This window comes from Bos indicus, chromosome 8 (genome assembly GCF_029378745.1).
Source record: "Bos indicus isolate NIAB-ARS_2022 breed Sahiwal x Tharparkar chromosome 8, NIAB-ARS_B.indTharparkar_mat_pri_1.0, whole genome shotgun sequence".
In the NCBI taxonomy this organism is placed as follows: domain Eukaryota; kingdom Metazoa; phylum Chordata; class Mammalia; order Artiodactyla; family Bovidae; genus Bos; species Bos indicus.
The window spans coordinates 63716145-63735897 of record NC_091767.1 but is presented as its reverse complement, the minus strand read 5'-3'; the positions used below and the strand labels follow the sequence as shown (position 1 = coordinate 63735897).

Here is a 19753-nt window from a genome sequence, read left to right as displayed (position 1 = left end):
GACTGGACTCCATATTCGGTTTCCGATTCAGTAGGTCTGGGTAAGATAAGAAAGCCTGCATTTGTAAAATGTGGCAGATGGTGGTGCTTCAAGAACCACTGATGAAGAGACATGAAGGTACAGGAGGTGCTTGTAACCCTAACGCCTGTCCCAGACAAGAAAGGCACTGATGGCCGGGCAGGACACTGTGGGAAGAGAGAGTGGACCCAACTGTACCTTAACTCAGTCAACGACCATTTAGGAGGCGCCGGGTTAGTGCTGGGTGCTGAGGGTCAGTGGCGCGTGCCACAGGCCTATGAGGCTGTGGTCTCAGACCTTGGCCCAGTGATCAGGAACTCGCAACGTTGAGGAGGGCTGGAGAGGCCGCTCCGACCTCCGTATGGGGCAGGAAGTCTCTGGAGCTGCGAGGAGGACCCCAAGCGGGCGCCGAAAACTCAAAGTCGAACTCGCGAGCTCGGCGGGCGGACGCTGCCCGGAGCTTCCCGGAACCCGCGGTCCACCTCCGCCCGGTTCCCCGCCCCCGGTGCGGGCGATTGAGGCGCGCTCTCGCCCCGGGCGCGCGCCGGGCACACAGTAGGCGCGCGCCCCGGCCCTCCGCACACGGCCGGCACACAGTAGGCGCGCGGGCCGGCGGAAGTGGGCGCCGGCGTGCGGTATCCGGGGGCGGAGCTGGCGCGGCCCGCCCGGCAGACAGGCCCGGGCCGCGGGCCGCGATGGGTGAGGGCGGGTTGCCCCCGGCCTTCCAGCTGCTGCTGCGCGCCTGTGATCAGGGAGACACGGAGACTGCGCGGCGGCTGCTGGACCCGGGGGCTGCGGAACCCGCGGAGCGCGGCGTGGAGCCCGAGGCGGGCGCGGAGCCGGCGGGGCCCGAGGCGGCCGGGCCCGGGGCGGCGGCCGGAGCGCCGGTGCCCGTGGACTGCTCGGACGAGGCGGGCAACACGGCGCTGCAGTTCGCGGCGGCTGGGGGCCACGAGCCGCTGGTGCGCTTCCTGCTGCGACGCGGCGCCTCGGTCAACAGCCGCAACCACTACGGCTGGAGCGCGCTCATGCAGGCGGCCAGGTGAGGGGGTCGGGGGTCCCAGGGAGCCTGGGTGGTGTCTAATGACCCCCTGGGCGCGGGGTGGGCTCAGGCGGTCGAACCTGCCCGGCGGCCCCCAGCAGACGCTCCGGGAGGTTAAGAGTGAAGTACTGGTTCGAGAGAGTTGAAATCGTAAACTTTGAGCAGCTAGGGATACGAACTAGAAGCGGACGCGCTTTTTAATAACGTAAAATCAGAATCCTAAAAGCATCGGCCTTTCAAACACAGAATCTGGAGACAGCAAATAGAATCTTAGAGACTTAGAAGCTTAGTGATATTCATTGCAGCAAGGTTTTCCCAAAGAACCAACCTACCCACCCTGGCTTGGTGTTGGGGATGCTGCGGTACCCAGATGAAGTCCCCACGGAAGCGGTGCATTTGCCAGTGGGCGGGCCAGGCAAAGGAACAGACTGCTGGGGGGACAATCTGAGGGAGCTCTTGGAGAACCGACTCAGTTTCAGGAAGTAAGGGAAGCTTTCAGGTAAGGATGAGGTATATATTGTCGAGACCTAAGGATACCTAAGTGTTGACCTGGATAGAGGGAGTGAAAGATGGATGATAGGTGCAAAGGTTTGGAAGCTAAAGTGAAATATGCATTCGTAGGACTGCTAGAATGATGTTGTGGCTGGAAGGGCTTTGGAGTAGTGGGAGATGAGTCTTCTCTGGAGAGAAAGAGGCAGATGCTTGGTGGCAAGGCTGGGAAAAGTGACAGTTCATAAGGGCACTGGGGAGTAATGGAGTGTTCTAGGCAGAGCAAGTGACAGAATGAGATTTATGTTTGGAAAGATCACTTTTACTGCAGTTTGAGGATGGATTGGAGGAGTGAGCTAGAATCAGAAAGTCTGGTTAGGAAGGGATTGCAGCAACCCAGAAAGAGGTGATGGTGGCCTGGACCAGAGCAGAGATGGCTGTGGGAGAGCAAAGAAATGAGTTTGAGATGTATTCAGGAAATAGGATGAACCAGACTTGAAATTCTAGTATAAAGAAACTCTGGGGGGACTTCCCTGGTGGTCCAGTGACTGAGACTTCACACTCCAGTGACTGAGACTTCACAATGCAGGAGGCCCGGGTTCAATCCCTGGTCAGCGAGCCAGTTCCCACATGCCACAACTAAAGATCCTGCGTGCCGCAACTAAGACCCCATGCGGCCAAATAAATAATTTTTTTAAAAAAAGAAGAATCTCTTTTTTTTATATATACTGTGAGGTATACTGTGAGGTCTCACTCCTGTCAGCCATCTACTTAGATCCCACCCAGTTTCTTGGAGAAATTTCCCAAGGAAGGAACAAAGGTCATTTGTAATTTTGGTGAAAGTGAATGTCACTCAGTCCTGTCCAACTCTTTGCGACCCCATGGACTATATAGTCTGTGGAATTCTCCAGACCAGAATACTGGAGTGGGTAGCCGTTCTTTTCTTCAGGGTATCTTCCCAACCTAGGGATCGAATCAGGTCTCCCGCCTTGCAGGTGGATTCTTTACCAGATGAGCCACCAGGGAAGCCCACGAATACTGGAATGGGTAGCCTATCCCTTCTCCAGAGGATCCTCCTGACCCAGGAATTGAACTGGGGTCTCCTGCATTGCAGGTGGATTCTTTACCAGCTGAGCTACTAGGTAATTTTGATGGATATTGCCAAATTGCTCTCAATGCAAGTGTATTACTTTCCAATGGCTGCTGTAACAACTTATTACAAAGCTAGCAGCAACCACATCACTCTGACCCCTGCTTCGTCATCACATTTTCTGACTCCTCTACCTCCCTCTTCCACTTTTAAAGATCGCTTGTGATTCCACTGAGCTCATCTGGATACTCTCTCCATCTCAAGGTCAGCTGATTAATTTCCCCTTTCCCACAGAATTTAACAGGTTCTGGGAATTAGAATCTGGACATCTTTGGGGAACCCATTACTCTGCTGACACAGTAGTGGTACCGGTTTACCCTCCCCGAAACAGTGTCTATGAGTGCCTGTTTTTCTACAACCTGTCCAACAGAGTATATTATTAAACTTTTGGATTTTTGCATCTGATGAATGAAAAATATTTCAGTGTGGCTGTGATTTGCACTTGTTAAACTGAGTGAAGTAAAACATCTTTCCATATGTATGGGCCATTTGATTTTCTCAAAGGCATTGAAATCACAACATTCTTACCCATAATCTTCTCATTATGACCTAGTTATATTTTATTTCTGAGTTCATTTCCAAGTGTCACATGGTTGTTCTAACTTGTATTGCAGGAAAATTTTTATTGTGCATTATTTTCAAATATGTCATTTTCAACTGCTTTGTGATATATCGTCCATGGGCAGTACTGTGCTTTGGTTACCCATACCTTAGCCCTCGGGCATTTATTTCAGTCTATAAACACACCTAGGGAGTGCATCCCAGCTGTAACACTCAGCTGCCCATTCGCATGGGTAATGCAGTGTGTTATGCATCTATCAGTGTGTCAGGCACCCTTTGTCTTAAGACACCTGATTTCTTGCCTGGCACTCTCTGGGGGTGCTCATAATGTCTTTTGGGCTATGGACCTTACTTCTGAGGTTCCCTGTCTCTTTTCGTGGCCCCATCCACTCTTCCAGGCTTTAAAACTCCAGGTAAGTCCTCATTCCAGTACCTGTCTGTGCCATCCTGTCTCTCCTTCCCCTCTGTCTTACTTAGTTCAGGGCACACATTTATAAGTGGCTTCCTACTTCTCTCTCTTCTTCCAAGTGTGCCTTCTGTAATCCCTCCTCTGTAGAGCTTCCAGATCTTTCTGAAATGACTGGTTGTGTGTGTCCCACAGTGGCTCCCTTGGATCAGGATGGCCAAGCACATGGCTGTGTGCTGACACATTACAGTCTTGTGCTTTTCCTCCATGAAAGTAGACGTGCCTCAGCAATGGTGCTCCCGGCAGCCACCACTTTCAATGAAGTGAGCATCTATTTATTGTCACAGCTCTCTGTGTTCCAGAGCTCATCATTGGATCAGGACCACCAGAGACCCTGTGCCTGGACTGCAGTTGGGTCTCTTGTGAATGTTTCAGCATCAGAGATGGTGTCATTCATGTTTTTTTTTTTTTTTTTCCTGTTCTTAAAACAGCCTTTATTGAGTACTTATTTTGTGTCAAGCTCTGTGCTAAGTGCTGCAAATGAGTGAATTCATTCAGTCTATGCAAAATCTGAGGAAATGCTACTGCTGTCTTCCATTTTACAGATAGAGAATCAAGGCTCAGAGAAGTTAGTTCACTTGTCCAAGGCCACACAGCTACGAATGGATAGAGTCAGATTCACACCTAGGCAGGTGCTCCAGAGCCTGTGCTCCTAGCTATGAGTCCCATAACTCACTGTTTTCCTCTTGGTATTGGCCACAAGGAAGCCACTTGCCAAATTTGCTTAACACTAAAGGGACAGGTTGTGTGGTGTTTATTTTGGCTCCAATTTTACCCTTGACTTCCTTACTTTCTGCCTGCCAGCGTGGCAGAGCTGGCTTCTCCATCCAGGGCTCTCTCAGAGTGGGAATATATGCCAGGTCTTTCAACAGAGGTGTTAATTGCTGAAATTAATTGCTAATCGTAACAGCTGCTCAGAAAGCCCCGAGCTTCCCTATCTTCAGTAATTACCTGTTAGAAAGTTAGCATCCCCCAAATTATCTCAGCCTTCATTGAATCATTTTTTATATTTTCAGCCTAATTTTCAATGGCCTCTTGGGCTACTCCTGAATTCAGAAAGCATCTCGAGTGTCAGCATTCCTGCCTAGATTTAGGCCTTTCCTTCCTCTGTGAGTTTGTTATACCAGAAGAACTGGAGTTTCAGATCTTAGGGTCTAGGTTCAAGTTTTGACTCAATCACTTCCAAATTGAGAGATTCTGGATTATTGCTTTCCATTGTAATCTTCAGATTCCTCATCTGTGAAATACATTATTAGCAGTTTATCTCAGGGCTTACTAAGATCCAATAGATAAAAACAGGACAGTATCTTGTTATCTGCTGCTAGATTTTTATCTCATGCTTGATGACTAAATAGCGTAATCTTTTATAATTATCTAACCAGTTCTTCACGCGAAGAGTTGACTCATTGGAAAAGACTCTGATGCTGGGAGGGATTGGGGGCAGGAGGAGAAAGGGACGACAGAGGATGAGATGGCTGGATGGCATCACTGACTCGATGGACGTGAGTCTGAGTGAACTCCGGGAGTTGGTGATGGACAGGGAGGCCTGGCGTGCTGCGATTCATGGACACGACTGAGCGACTGAACTGAACCAGTTCTTCAGCTGTTTCTGTTGCCTGTTTTGACCATCCTCTTTGGTTATGCCAAGTGTTCATTCACTCATTCAGTTGACAGAATTGCCTGAGCTCTGCTGGAGTGCAGTCTAACAGGAAGACATAATTATAGAAGGAGGGCCCAGGCACATCAGTAAGGGTGAAGACTGGGGATTGTGGGTTTTCAGGTGAGGTGTACCTTAGTTGATGTGGGGGCATCATCTGGAAGCTGCTCAGAGGAGATGGGATCCGAACTGAGTCCTGCAGCAGGATAAAGGATGTGCTTAGTCAAAAAGGACAGGAGGGTCAGAAAGGCAGGATGGCAGAGGCGTGGACAGAGAATAATTGCCCAGTGCAGGTTAGCACGGCCAGAGTACAGCGTGGGAGTTGGGAAGAAATGAGGTTGACAAAGTTGGCAGTCCTTTCCGGGCAGTGGGACGTGGGGCAGTAGCCATGAGATTTAGGCTTGGAGAATATCATCGTGAAGGACAGGCAGGGAGACAGGCTGGGGTTACAGCTCTCTGCCTTTTTGTCAGATTCCGTCCACTCTTGGAGAAGGGGCGGGACAGGCCTGGCCCCCCTGCAGCTGGGGAAGCCAGTTCACCAAGCGCTCCCTTGGCACTCTGCAGGTGGGGTGACCCCGGTGCCGTTAAGGTTCATGGCCCAGAAGGTATTTGTAAGTTCAGAACATTGTTCAGCCTTGGCTCTGCCTCCACAGGGAGGAGGGAGGCCCTGGGTTTAGATGAGACACAAAACCGCTTCCGGAAAGAAGGGAGCGCCACAAGGGATTCATTCAAAAGCTGCCTCACAGATGCAGGCCTCCTGCCGACATTACCGTCTTGTAAAACCTGGCGCGCCGGCGGGGGCGGGGGACGGGGCGGGTGGGGGGTGGGGGCCCTTCCAGCTCTGTGCCCAGAGAGTGCACTAGAAAGAGTGTATTTGCAAATACTGCAAAACAGAACTCTTCTGCCCTCTGGTGGCAGAAGGAAGAGATTTTACTGGGAAGAGTCGTCTGTTTTCCTCTTCCTGGTATCAGAGTTGGGTACTTGTCTGTCTCCCCAGCAGGGGAGGTTGCTCAAGTTTCCCTGGAGAGGGTCTGGCCCAGACTAGATTCTCAGCCGCCAGCAAGGGACATTCCAGCCAGCAGGGGGCATCAGGCCTCTGGGGAGAGGTGCCCCAGCCCACCTCTGCTGACCACAGCTATGCCACATCTCTTGGCGTGGGCTCTGTGGGCTTTCTGTGCATGTGTGTTTGGGGCTGGGGAGGGTAGATGTGAGTCAGACTTGGGCCCTGCCCCTGGGGAGTGAGCACAGGCAAAGAGGCAGCTTACCCAGCTCTGAAGCAGAATTGCATGAGCTCTGCCACGCGGGAAGCAGCGAGGTGTGGGGCAGCAGGATTCAGACAGACTGGGGTTCTGACCCTGTGGATTTCGCTCACCAGCTGGGTGACCTTGGCACATTGTGTGATGTAAGAATGTTTAAATGATTCCCATTCTAATAGCTGACATTTATGTAGTGCTTCCTTTGGACAAGCACTGTTCTAGGTGCTTTATGTATATTATATATTTATATATATTAACTCATTTAATCCTCCACAGCTCTTTTAGTAGACACAGTCATATCCCCACTTTAGAGATGAGGAAGTGAAGGCACAAAGAAGTTAAAGTTCTTTGTCCAGGATATGCAGTGGATGGCAGAGCTGGATTCGAAACTATAGACAGGACAGTGTCTCGCCTTTGTGGTGGTGCAGACACAGAGCCAGCAGTGTGCCTAGCACCAGAGGAAGGCCTTTCATTATAAGCAGCTATTACAGCGTGAAAAATTAATGGTTCAATAATTAATAATTTAACAACCGATGTGCTTAGTCACTCAGTCATGTCCAACTCTTTGCGACCCCATGTATTACAGCCTGCCAGGCTTCTCTGTCCATGAGGATTCTCTAGGCAAGAATACTAGAGTGGGTTGCCAATGCCCTCCTCCAGGGGATCTTTCCAATCCAGGGATAGAACCCAGGTCTCCTGCATTGCAGGAGTATTCTTTATTGACTGAGCTACCAGGGAAGCCCTAACAATTTATAATTGACTACATGAGCTTTCTCCTCATCAGGTGTCTTGTGTCACTAATTGTCCATCTCCCTGGCAGATTTGGGCACGTGAGCGTGGCACATCTTCTTTTGGATCATGGGGCTGATGTCAATGCCCAGAACCGCCTGGGGGCCAGTGTACTCACCGTGGCCTCTCGGGGTGGACACCTGGGTGTGGTAAAGCTGCTCCTGGAAGCTGGTGCCTTCGTGGACCATCACAAACCCTCAGGCGAGGGGGACAGCGGGGACGAGCTGCTGGACATCACGGCCCTGATGGCTGCCATCCAGCATGGACATGAGGCTGTGGTGCGTCTGCTGATGGAGTGGGGCGCAGACCCCAACCATGAGGCCCGGACTGTGGGCTGGAGCCCGTTGATGCTGTCAGCACTCATCGGGAAGCTTGGCATGGCTCAGCAGCTGGTGGAGAAGGGGGCCAACCCCGACCACCTCAGTGTGCTAGAGAAGACTGCCTTCGAGGTGGCACTTGACCGCAAGCACAGGGACCTTGCAGACTACCTGGACCCGCTGACCACCGTCAGGCCCAAGACAGGTCAGGCTGTGCCACCACTAACCTACCCCTCATCCCACCATGGCTTCCCAGAGGACCCAGATTTGTGTTTAAACAGCAAAAGCCAAGGGTTGCCCAAACAAAAGGGCCTGCAGAAATCATAGTCCAGCCCGGGGGGCAGGGGAACTTAAGACGTGGCATGCAGGTGCCTGGCCCACCCTCCACAGAGTGATCTGTAGCTCTCAGAAGAGCCTGGACTCCTGCACAGCAAGGCCTCTCCCTCCTAACCAGATGATTCTGGTGTAGGACGTTCTGGGACGCTTCTAGAAAGTGGTCAGCAAACTTCTTCTGAGAAGGACCAGATAACAAATATTGTAGGCTTTGTGGGCCGTACAGTGTGTTGTAACTCCTCAGTTTTGCTAGAGTAGAAGCAGCCTACGTGATATGTCAAGGGTGGGTGGGGCTGTGTTCCAGGAAAACTCTAATTCTAAAAACAGGCGTAGGGGCAGGTTTGGCAACCTCAGCTCTTAGGGCACTGTGCCTAACCTCAGCTGCCAATGACCAGTCCCCAAAGACTAATTCACAGAAAATTCAGCCTACTTTTGAGCTGTGTTTTTTCAGCATCTATTAGTGTATCCTGTTTCTTTTTTCTTTTTGCCATCTTTCTGGCATATAAAGAGCTGTCTAAGCACTCCTTAGCAAATCTGCCACAGAACATACCATGTTTTAAAACCCCTAGTTCATCATGTGTAACAGAGCATGTAATGTAGAGTTGCACAGCCACAGTGCCCTCTGTCAGTAATGGGTCTGATTTCTGCATCATTCCTGAGATAGCCCGGGCTGTAAGGCCAGGCTGCAGCATGTGAGCATTTAAGGCTGAAAAGTAAAAATTGAAAGAAAAGGTCTTCAGACAAATTGGCTAAAAAGACTTGAAAGTATTGCAAAGTTTGATACCATCCAGAGAATACACAAATAGTCCCATCAATGAAATTGTAAATCAACTACACTTCAACTTAAAAAAAATTCAAGTGGCCCATTTAAAAAAAAAAGAAAACCCATCAATCAAAAGATATTGCAAATTTGAGAAATGCTTATTAGAAATACACTGTCTGGTCAGAAAACTCTGAAATAAACATGTTGTAAAACCATGCAACGACAGAGAGATGGCAAAAATGGAGAGAACACCAAAACAGAAGGGAAAAAGAAGTAAAGTCTAAGGAAACCTGCCTGAAGCCAGGAGATCTCTTACCTTTGCGTGGATGGGGACAGTGAGGGTCAGAGGAGTAGAGGCTGTTGGAAGCTGTGTGACACTTAGGAGGTAGGGGGTTCCGTGGGAAGAGCATGGGTGTGATCCCACCCAGTCTAGCCTTTGTGGGGCCTCTGGGATCTGGACATGCTTGTAACTCTCTCTTAGCCTCCCTATGTCTCTTGTGTAGAATGGACTCAATGGCAACTACCAGGAGGTCATGAGCAGAAAACAAGCTGGCCTCTGGTGTGCGAGCCCTCTGGCCAGAACATGGCAGTTCAGCATCAGGTCCCGGGCAGAGTTGCAGTTAGAAGTTAGGGCTCCAGTCTCACCCAGGGTGTTTTTCTTGACTCAAGGCCACTGCCCTCGTTTAAAGGCTTTGGGGTGTGATTGTAGCCGAGATGGAAAAGGGAACTGCCTCCTCCCGTCCCTGCTGTGCCTCCACGCCTGACGGGCAGGCTCTTACCTCCCCCTTGGGGAGCATTCATCCATGTTGCAGGTGAGGGAGGTCAGGCTTGGGGTGGGGGTCAAGCGACTTGCTCAAGGCCTCTGCCCTAGAAGTGGGTGGTCGGGGACGTGTGCCCCACCTATGGGTGCTGAGCTGTGCCTCTTGTGCAGCTGATTCCTCCTTCCTCAGATTCCTCCAGCCGGGTTTCTGGGGTCTTAGCTCCCCACGAACCTCCTTACAGACTGCCCTGGCACTCTGGGGAAGCAATGCCCTCTTCTCCTCAAAATGTGGAGGTGCAGACACAGTGGTGGGCGTAGCCAAGGTCACCCTCTACCTGGCTCCACCTGGACGTGACTGTGCTGGCTGAGAGACCTTGACCAGTTGCCTCCATTCTCCAAGTTTCCATTTTGTCTTCCGTAAGTGAGGTCCCCTGCCTCCCAGGACCACTGTGAGAATCAAATGAGGCCACCCCAGCCCAGAGAGAGCACGTGAGAGATGCCAGCAGCTGCCGTCACCTGTTACCTTTGCTGTCGTAACTGACAGGACCAGGTCACGGTTACGAGCAGACTTCCCTGTTGAGCAGACATGCGTTTGAGGCTCAGCTCTCACTTTGTGGCTGGGAGGCCTCGGCATGTTCATTGTCCCTCTAGGACTCCAATGTCCTCTTTCATAAAACAGGTGTAACGAATGCACTTGCCTTGTGAGGTCCCTTGAGCAGTAGGAAGATAATGCTGGTAGTACCCCAGAATACCCTGGAGCCTGGCACATAGAGAGCAGTGAGTGGAAGCTACCAAAGTGGATTTGTGTTCACCATTCGTTCATTCCAGTATTCTGCAAGTATTTGTTGACTGCCAATGTACCAGGTACCATTCTAGGCCCCAGTGAACAAACCAGATCCAACCTCTGCCCTTGAGGACCTTGGCTTCTGGAGGAGAGACAGGCAAGAAGTAGGAAATAAGCATGTTAAATAAGTTACATAGTAAGGTAGTGGTAAGTACTGTGGTGAGGAAGAAAACGGGGGCGAGGTGGAGGATTTGGGAGCAGTGGAGGTACTGGGTGGTGCAGGCCACCATGTGAAGCAGGTCATTGGGTGGCCCCCGAGAGGAGCTGGGAGTTCAGCTGAGTTGCAGGAGCTGAGAAAGTGCTCCATTTTCAGGCTCTCAGAGAAGAGCCTTCAAAAGAGCCATGTTACTAATAATGACAGATTATTAAACAAATAGTATTTGACCCCAGTTCTTTTTGTGAGGTGCTAGGAAACCACCCCCCGCCCCCACCCCGCCATCAGGGCCTTGGAGGCTCCCAGCTCTCTCCCTCACATTAGCTGCAGGAAAGGGTACCCTTGAGGCTGTGATCGTCACTGTGACACCCTCCTCACCCTCACTGTGATCATTCCCTGGGCTGTGGAGGGGTCCTTGGAGTTGCTCTGATATTGATGCAATAATTGGAGCCCAGAATGAGGAAGGGACCAGCCCAGGGTCAGCTGGCATCGAGCATAGCTGCTCCAGCCTCCTGAGGTCAGGCTAGACTGTCATTGATTCGTTTGTACCAGATGGTTGCTTAGCAACCAACACTAGGCCCAGTTGACACATTCTTTTCTGTCAAAGAGTCTTGGCTGTGGCCTATAGCAAATTAGACTCTTCAATACTTAAAGGAATGAGACATATTTTTTTAATGAAGTTTCATAATCATTTCTTTATAGTATCTCAAAGGCAGAATTAGGCACTTGGTTCCATGGCCCTGTCTATACTTTGCTATAAGTGCCTTGTAGTTAACTGGTGCCCTTTCTGGGGTGAGTGCTGGTCACTAGGAAAGATAACAAAAATCACTGTTTGTGTGGTGGTGGTGGTTTAGTCGCTAAGTTGTGTCTGACTCTTGCAGTCCCGTGGAATATAGCCTGTCAGGCTCCTCTGTCCATGGGATTCTCCAGGCAAGAACATTGGAGTGGGTTGCCATTTCCTTCTCGAAGGTATCTTCCCTACCCAGGAATCAAACCTGGGTCTCCTGCATTGCAGGCAGATGATTTACCAACTGAGCTAAGAGGGAAGCTGTTTGTATAGAGCTTAAAAATTTCTGGAGTGTTTTCCCATCTATATTATCCACCCCTGCAACCACCGCCTGCTCTCCATGTTAGCATGTTGTCTGCATTATCAGTGATAAGGAGACACATCTCTCTGGGAATACGTGGATCCAGACACCCTGGCTCCAGACTCCTTGTGCCACTCTGCACCTTCTTCCAGCTGCTGGTGGAGGCCGATCAAGACCAGGGATGTGGCCCAGAGTCACAGGTTTTCTCCTGCAGCTGCTCTGACCTCTGGTATTAGTCAAAGGAAGTCCTGTGTTGGCTCTTACCAGCGAGAAGACTAGTCGTGAGGGTGGCTACTTTCTGACAGGAGGGAGCAGGTTACCCACTAGCTCTAGCTTCAAGGAGGGTGATGGAGAACAGATAAGGAAGGGGCTGGCATTGGGTGGGTGCAGCGAGGCCTAGCATGAAGATATCAGATGGGAGCATCTGCAGGTTTGGGTCATAGGTGACCTTCAGAATCACTCAGATGGCTGCTTATTTGGGAAAGAAAGCAAATATTAGCATTGGCAACCATGACCTCCTCTGGGCTTAGCTGCCCAGTGTCTTAGGTATTAGAATGAAAACCTGCTCTGGAATTACTTCATGGTTGTACATTTACTTTTTAGAATAAAAGAATCATTGTTTCTTCTTAAAATCTTCATAGGAATACAGACTTTCCCAAGACTATACTTTTCTATTATATCTGAGAAAGGACATTCCAAAATTTGGAATGCCTAAAAAAGACTGCTTTATGAGTTGTGGGATCCGGAAATAGTCTGCTTATTCATGTTTTCCGGGCCAGATGACCTCCCACAGTCTGTCTCTGAAGCGTTTTCAGACAGTCTGATGATAACCCTTCCAGAAGGGCTGCTGGAGTTAGTCCATTACCTAGGTCTCTGATTAGATTGCTTGTGAAAAGTAAATCATTTTTAAAGGTGGGCTGGGTCGTTACACCCTTGTGACTTTTCTGTTATTTTACACTTTTCCGTGGTTAACTTTTAAAAATCTTTGTTTACCCAGATGAGGAGAAAAGGCGACCTGATATTTTCCACGCGTTAAAAATGGGTAAGCGCTTTAGAAAATCTTTTTGGGTATTTAAGAATACAGTACTGTTTCTCCCAAACTAATATTGATAGTCCTTTTCAGGCCACCCAGAGTATTTGAGGAAGACACAGGTGTTTTGCTGTTTCCTGACTCTGGTTTCACCCAGGGAGGTTCAGACCCTGGAGGCTGGTAGTTATGGTGCTTTGCACACAACTTACAGATTGTTTTCTCAGGCCCCCTCTGCTTCTCCTGCTAGACCCTGTGGCTATGTCCTAACTTTTACTTACCTCTGAAATGCTGGCTGCCTACTCCACTCTCTTTGTAATAAAGAACTATTTAGTAGAATTGCCTCTCCTGAAACAGACCTCCACCTCCAGGAAGCCCACCCTGATCCTCACCTTTTAGGGAGACCTGGGCTCTCTTTCTGCATGTGCATTGCCCCTCATCATCACTCTTCTCTTAAGATATCAATAACGCGTCTCTCTTTCAGTAAAGCTATTTGCGTGCTTGCCTCCATCCCTTGTAGACTGAAGGATTGGAGAGTAGGGGCTACCTCTGACTCATCTTTATAGCCCCTGCGAGGTGCAGCCACCCAGTACAGAGGCCAGCTCAGCACATTTGTTATGGGAAGCCACTGGGTAAATCATCCTGCAGTGCCAGGCCCGTGGATCACCGGGACTTCTGCTTCTTTGGCAGGAAACTTTCAGCTGGTCAAAGAGATTGCTGATGAAGACCCCAACCATGTGAACCTGGTTAACGGGGATGGGGCCACCCCACTGATGCTGGCAGCTGTCATGGGACAGCTGCCTCTGGTGCAGCTGCTGGTGGAGAGGCATGCCGACGTGGACAAGCAGGACAGTGCCCACGGCTGGACAGCCCTCATGCAGGCTACCTACCATGGGTCAGTGCCAGCCCCGTCCCCTCATCAGGGAGCCTAAGAGGGTGCCCTGGGCTGAAATTGGGTGCCTGATGGATTGCTGGTCCTGAGATGCTGCAGATAAGCACCCTGCCCATTGTGAAGATGCTGAGACACTCAAAACGGTGCAGGCTTGGTCTGTCCTGCATTCCTACCCTTTGTGTCCAGATTTCCTATTGCCTCGGCAGTGTTACCTGGTGCTTCCGCATCCCTTCTCATCCATTCACCCCTCTTCCTTCCTGGATGCCTCCTCCTTGGGGCAGGCTGACCAAGGGGCAGGGATTTGCACATAGCCTTGCACTTGATCAGTGGTGATCTGATTCCAAATTAGGGGCTCCGTCCTTGCCCCACTTCAGGTGATCAGAGCACTCTCCTGTGTCCTCTGAAAGTGATTTTCTTCCTCATTTGATCCTCAGACTTCCACATCAAAGACTCTGGCCTGCCGGAGGACTTCAATCAGGTCCCAGTGAGGGGCAGGAGGGATGGGGTCTGTGTGTGGTCCTGGGAGCCGGTGGTTTGGGGGCAGAGCCTTGTGTTTTCATTTTATTCATGGAAGGAGCACTCAGGCTTTGATTTCTGTCATGACTGCCCGCAGGGTAGGGAACAAGGGCTGGGAGACAGCTTTCCGAGCCCTCTTTCACGTGCACGGATGCTGCTGGAGTTAAAGCCACCGCTCTTGTTGCCCAGGAGCAAGGCCACATTTTCCCTTTCAGCAGGTCTCACTCAGGCTTTTTCTTTCTTCCACAGGAACAAAGAGATTGTCAAATATCTGCTAAACCAAGGAGCTGATGTTACTCTTCGTGCAAAAAATGGGTACACAGCCTTTGACCTAGTGATGCTGCTGAGCGATCCTGGTGGGTTGTTTTAGGAAAAGCGTTTTAAACCTGCTGGGTTTTCTGGCTGGGAATCCAGATCATCCCCTGTGTGTAAGCACTTGCGTATTCAAGGCAGAAGCCACTGTCAAGCCCCCAGAGCTCCCCACAGAGCCTCAGGCAAGTCTTCACTTCTCCCAAGTGAAGGCCATTGGGGAGAATGGGCACAGCTGGGACTGGCTAGTCCCTGAGGCCTCTTCTGGCTCCAGCCTTCCAGGAGTCTCCAGGCAGGAAGGCCTTGGCCATCCACACAAATCCTGGAATGGTATCTGTGCCTCTTAGCTGGAAACTGAGTGACTCAGGAGGAAACAGGCCCCTGTGGACAAGGAGAATAGACAAGCAGGGACCGCCTTGGCTTATTGTGTAGGTGGAAGCTCCAGGTCAAGGGTCTTGTCAACATTACTAACCCCCAGCTAGCACCTGCTAGGACCTTGGACCCTCTGCCACTTTGACAGGCCTTCCTCTGGAACCTGTGGCCTCCCGTTAGCTAACTCAAGGGGTAAGGGGTCTCTCCTGGGACCCCCAAGTTTTAGCCCAGAGAGGGAGAAGCTGGAAGGCTCTTCTGACCTAACAGCCTCTGAGTCCTGAGCTGGATCCTACCCTGCTGACTTGGGGAGGGGAGGATTCTGCCTCCTCGAGTGGAGGGGCTCCCGCTGCCTCTCAGTATGGGGGCAGCAGGCCAAGTGCCCTTCCTCACTGCCAGCACAACCACCCCCTCACCCTCCCCTCCTGTGGGACCCCCTTGTCACAGATACATGCTGGTTCCATCTTATCCTCGCAGAGAGGATGTGCCCAGGAGTAACTGACCCTGGCTGGAGAGGTGGGCCCTCCACGCAGGTCGCATGGTCTCTCTCCTTGCGTGTAGTCTGCCAGGGACCCTGGACTGCATCGCACCCAGGCTTTTCTCCAACAGCTTTATCTCTTCTACTGTGTCTCTTCCTTCCCTCCATTCATCCTCCCTGCCTTTCCCAATAAAACAACCTACCCCAGTGGATTTTTTTTCCTAGTGGGTTTTCAAATGAAGTTTTTGCCTGAAATTTTCAAAGAGACACATGCTGGAGAGAAAAAAAAAAAAGCAACAGTCAAGAGAAAAGCATATTCATAGTTCATAGTATTTTTTTCTCAATTCTGCTTGTTGCTTTTTTAATAGCCTAGTTGAGTTAATAATAACAACTAATGCTACTTAATTTTCTTAAGCACTTACCATATGTTAGGAATTCCCTCAGGTCCTTCAGACACCTTTATGTGGTGGGTACTGTCACCCCTTGATTGACCTGCAGTTACACAGCCTGGGAGAACAGAGGCAGAATTCCAACTTCAGTCATCTGGCTGTAGAGCCTCTACTTTTTAAACACTTCACCCCTCTGCCCTCCTGGTAGGACAGGGCATCTGCTTTTTATTTCTGTTTAAGTGGATTAAACCCTGCTGCCATGTGCGCCCCTTCTGAAGAGCCAGTGGAGAGGCAGGGGCACCTGGATCCTGGAGTAACACAGGCGCTGGCACTGCGGGACTGAGTTCTCAGGCTGCTGGGGGTCGTCTTGAGACCCCTGTCCCCATGGCCCAACAGACATATTTGCAGGTAAAAGGCTGCCTTTTGTGTCCATAGACACGGAACTTGTTCGACTGCTGGCATCTGTCTGCATGCAGGTGAATAAAGACAAAGGCCGGCCCAGCCACCCACCACCTCTGCCCCACTCGAAGGTCCGACAGCCCTGGAGTGTCCCGGTGCTGCCTGATGACAAAGGCGGGCTCAAGGTTTGCCTTTTCCTGTCTTGAAGAGCATCAGAGAGCCATGCCTGGATAGGTGAAGCGGGAAGATGCTTGCCACTTCCTCATTACCCAGAGCTGCTTTAGGACAGGGTAACAAGTAGGGTTAACAGTAGGGGCAGGAAGTAAACTGGAGGTGAGCAGTAAGGAACGGTGGTGACCAGGGAAAACGGAGGTGATCGTAGCCACTTAGTGGCAGTAGTGGCTGCTTGCAAGTGTGTGGGTCCATGTTGCTACATCTTCCCTTCGTTTTCAGGAGAAACTAAAACCCCAGATTTTGATGCAGAAATGCAATTTATAAATGTAGAGAATGGTTAACATTTTTTGCATGATGTAGTGCTGAGCTGGCTAGCCTCGAACACCTCTCCTCCCTGGCCATCTGTCTGTGGCCTGTGCTTCAGTGTGGACAGTATTTGCTGACTGCACATTCTAGGGCCTGTCTGTGGTCCACAGGCCCCCATCAGCTGCTACTGGAAGCCCCAGAAACCAAGCTCCAGCCGCTTATTTCTAAACTGCAAGTTGAATGTTTCTCTTTGAATGTCTTATCCTCCCAGCCCTGCTCTGCTTGTTGAAAATCAAAATTATTTTTTCCCTTTTCCTGGCTGGGGTTCCAACACTTTCTCAGATCTGCAGACTTGGCATTCTTCTCATGTCTGTTGCTCACCCAAGGCCCTGGATCCTTCCTCTCAGTGTTGTTTGCATAGATCTCGTCATCCTTGCCTTACTGCCATCTCTGTAGACCAGGGCCTCGCAGCCTCCCTTTGGTGCCATGCCAGTAACCTCTGAGCTCTCGTGGGGTTGTGTAGATGCCCTGGGGGTGGCACCTGTCCTCTCTCTAGGTGAAGAGGCATCAGCTGCAGGAGCAGATGGCCCAGGCCTTGGAGTGGACAACCTGATAGCTCTCACATTGTTACTGGAATAGGGGGAAGGAGGTTATGTAGCTTGAGATGTTAAGGTGTTTGGTGTTGCCTCTGTGTCCATCTGTCCATCCCTCTTGGACTCTAAGATGTCCAGCAAGTCGACATGGCTGGGTCTCTGTGTCTCAGACTGTGTAATGAGGAGATTGATGTAGGGTGTTAGCAAATTTGGTTCCCTGCCACCTCCAGACTATTGGAAAGGCCCTCTGCAGGCTGGGTCAGGAAGGATTTGGAGAGAACTAAGGGTACTGTGGTTGATGGGTAATGCCTTCAGTGGGCCCAGGAGAGGGGAGGTGGGGCACGTGTGGAGGGTGGTTGCTCTCCCTGGGCTCGGTATTGTTAGGGCTTGACCTCTGCTCTGCATTCCCTTGGCAGTCCTGGTGGAACCGAATGTCTAATCGGTTCCGGAAGCTTAAACTGATGCAAACACTGCCGCGTGGGCTGTCCAGCAACCAGCCATTGCCTTTCTGTGATGAGCCAGAGCCAGCACTGGACTCCACAATGAGGGCGGCACCCCTGGACAAGACCAGCCGCTCTGGGCTCCCCGATGTGGCCCCCATGACCAAAGACAATGGTAAGAAAAAGTTGCATGTGTGGTAGGATTTCCAGAATGGTCAAAGCCTGAACCTCTTTGCCCTCTTCCTCTGCCCTTCATCCCCACTCCTGGGCTGATGGCAGAGAGATGATGATGTTGGGATGTGACACTGGCGCAGAATGGCCAGTTTGGTGAAGACTTAAGGGACAGAAGTTCATCTAAGGGACTGACTGCTAAGGGTAGAATGGGGAGGCTGGCAGCAAATCCGGGCTTCCTGTCCTGCATGCCCTGTTGAGAAACCTTTGGCCAGTCACTGTCTCTCCCTAGCCTTTGATAGGAGATTTTCCTTCTTGCCAAATGTGATTGGTCTGCACCCACCAGCAGTGTTTTGAAGTAGAATGAGTTACTAGGGTTGGAGTGGGGATAGTGAACTCCCCACCACTGGAGATAGTCAACAGCTTGGATGACTTTGCCAGGGCACTGAAGAAGATTCCCACACTGGAAAACTGATTAGGTCAGATCCGTTCTAACAGTCCGACTCTCCATACCTGGACTAGTTCCTTGGGTACCATTGTTTGAGACAGACTATTGAGCTCGACATACCACTGTCTGACCCAGCATGACAATGGTTTATGGAAAAGCTGCAAACACACTCTAAGATAGCTTTTAAATGCTTCTTTTCTCTTCAAGTATTGAATACCAATTATTATTAAATATTTAATCACTCAAGAGAGTTGGTTTTCCAGGATGAAGGCTGACCTGGTCACCTGTCCTCATGCTGTGAATTCGTTGTGGTTGGGGGAGGGGGTCATTTCAGGAAACTTCCATTTGTTTCTCAGGTACTGGGAGCACAAGAGGAGAAAAGGAAGATGTGTTATTGACAACCATGGTGAGTGTGGGGCTTTTCTAAAAGCATTTCAGATCTCTTCCAATCGTTAGTGGATTGACTTATAAGGAGGGATGTGGTCACATTTGTCTTTCTTTGTGGTGGTTACAGATGGGGTCGATGTCAAAATGTTTAGCAATGGGTATATCTCTGGCACCAAGGAATCAGAATAGATGCCAGCCCTAAATTCTGGGTAGGGCTGTGCTGGTACTTAGCAGCCAGGGCTAAGCCCTGATCATGTTATCAGGGAGGTAGCACTGAGTACAGGGGCCGTGTCAGGGGAGGAACTGATGGTGACATTGGACTTACCATTTTATGGAGAGCCAAGGAGACAGGAGTCAAAGAAGAGAGTATATTTCCAGCTTCAGAGAGGCCGCAGTGTCTTCATCTATAAATTAGAAATGTATCAGTTTTAGGTTCAGCTGTGAGTAACAAAATCCCCGAATGATTGGCATAAATTTGACAGGATATTTAAAGTAAGTGAAGTTCAAGACTGGTTCATTGATCCATAGAATTAGAGATCTGGGTTCCTTTTACCTGTTGGTCTCCCTGGCATGGCTTCTACTACCAAGGTTACCTCTTGGTCTGAGATGGCTGCCAGAGCTCCATCCGTTACTGCTTCATTCCAGCTGACAGCAAAGATGACTGGAGAAGAGGTGACCATGGGCACAGGCCAGGTGTCTGTAAAGAAGTTTCCTGGAAATTCACACATCACTTTTTGCGAACATAAAATGGGCCAGAATTTAGTCACATGGCCCATTCACACTGCATAGAAGTCTTTGTTCCAAGTTGGTCATGTGCTTATCTATCAGGCATGTCTGTGAAGGAGATATGGAGGATGGATATTAGGCAATAGCTAGCCTTCTCTTCCGTAGGAGATGCTATCCCTCATGGTTGTGGTTTTTAAGTATAATCTCCAGGAAGATCTTAACATAACGTCTGACCCAGAGTGAACTCTTATTTATCTGCTGTGTGACCTTGGATGTGTTACCTCACTTCTCTGGGCTTCATTTCTCTTCTCTGAAATGAGAGTCTCCTGGTTGGAGTTGGGCTCAAGTCCCTTTAACTCTGAGGCCCTAATCTGGAGGCTGGCCAGGAGAGGGCAGTGTTGGAGAGAAGAAGGAAGCAGAGGTGCCCCCAAAGAACTAAGCT

The 19753-nt window shown here is 50.3% G+C and overlaps 1 protein-coding gene across 2 annotated transcripts in view; it reads left to right on the top strand.

The window, feature by feature from the left end:
- The first annotated feature begins 638 nt into the window (after positions 1–638).
- Positions 639–19753, top strand: part of ANKS6 (ankyrin repeat and sterile alpha motif domain containing 6) — a 53809-nt gene continuing 34694 nt past the window's right edge. For both annotated transcript variants that reach the window (XM_070794819.1, XM_019966267.2), the window contains exons 1-8: positions 639–1060; positions 7460–7950; positions 12685–12729; positions 13405–13609; positions 14372–14478; positions 16103–16251; positions 17556–17754; positions 18555–18604. In XM_070794819.1, coding sequence (XP_070650920.1) covers positions 714–1060; positions 7460–7950; positions 12685–12729; positions 13405–13609; positions 14372–14478; positions 16103–16251; positions 17556–17754; positions 18555–18604 — 1593 coding nt within the window. In that variant the 5' untranslated portion in view covers positions 639–713. The remainder of the gene's footprint in view (positions 1061–7459; positions 7951–12684; positions 12730–13404; positions 13610–14371; positions 14479–16102; positions 16252–17555; positions 17755–18554; positions 18605–19753) is intronic.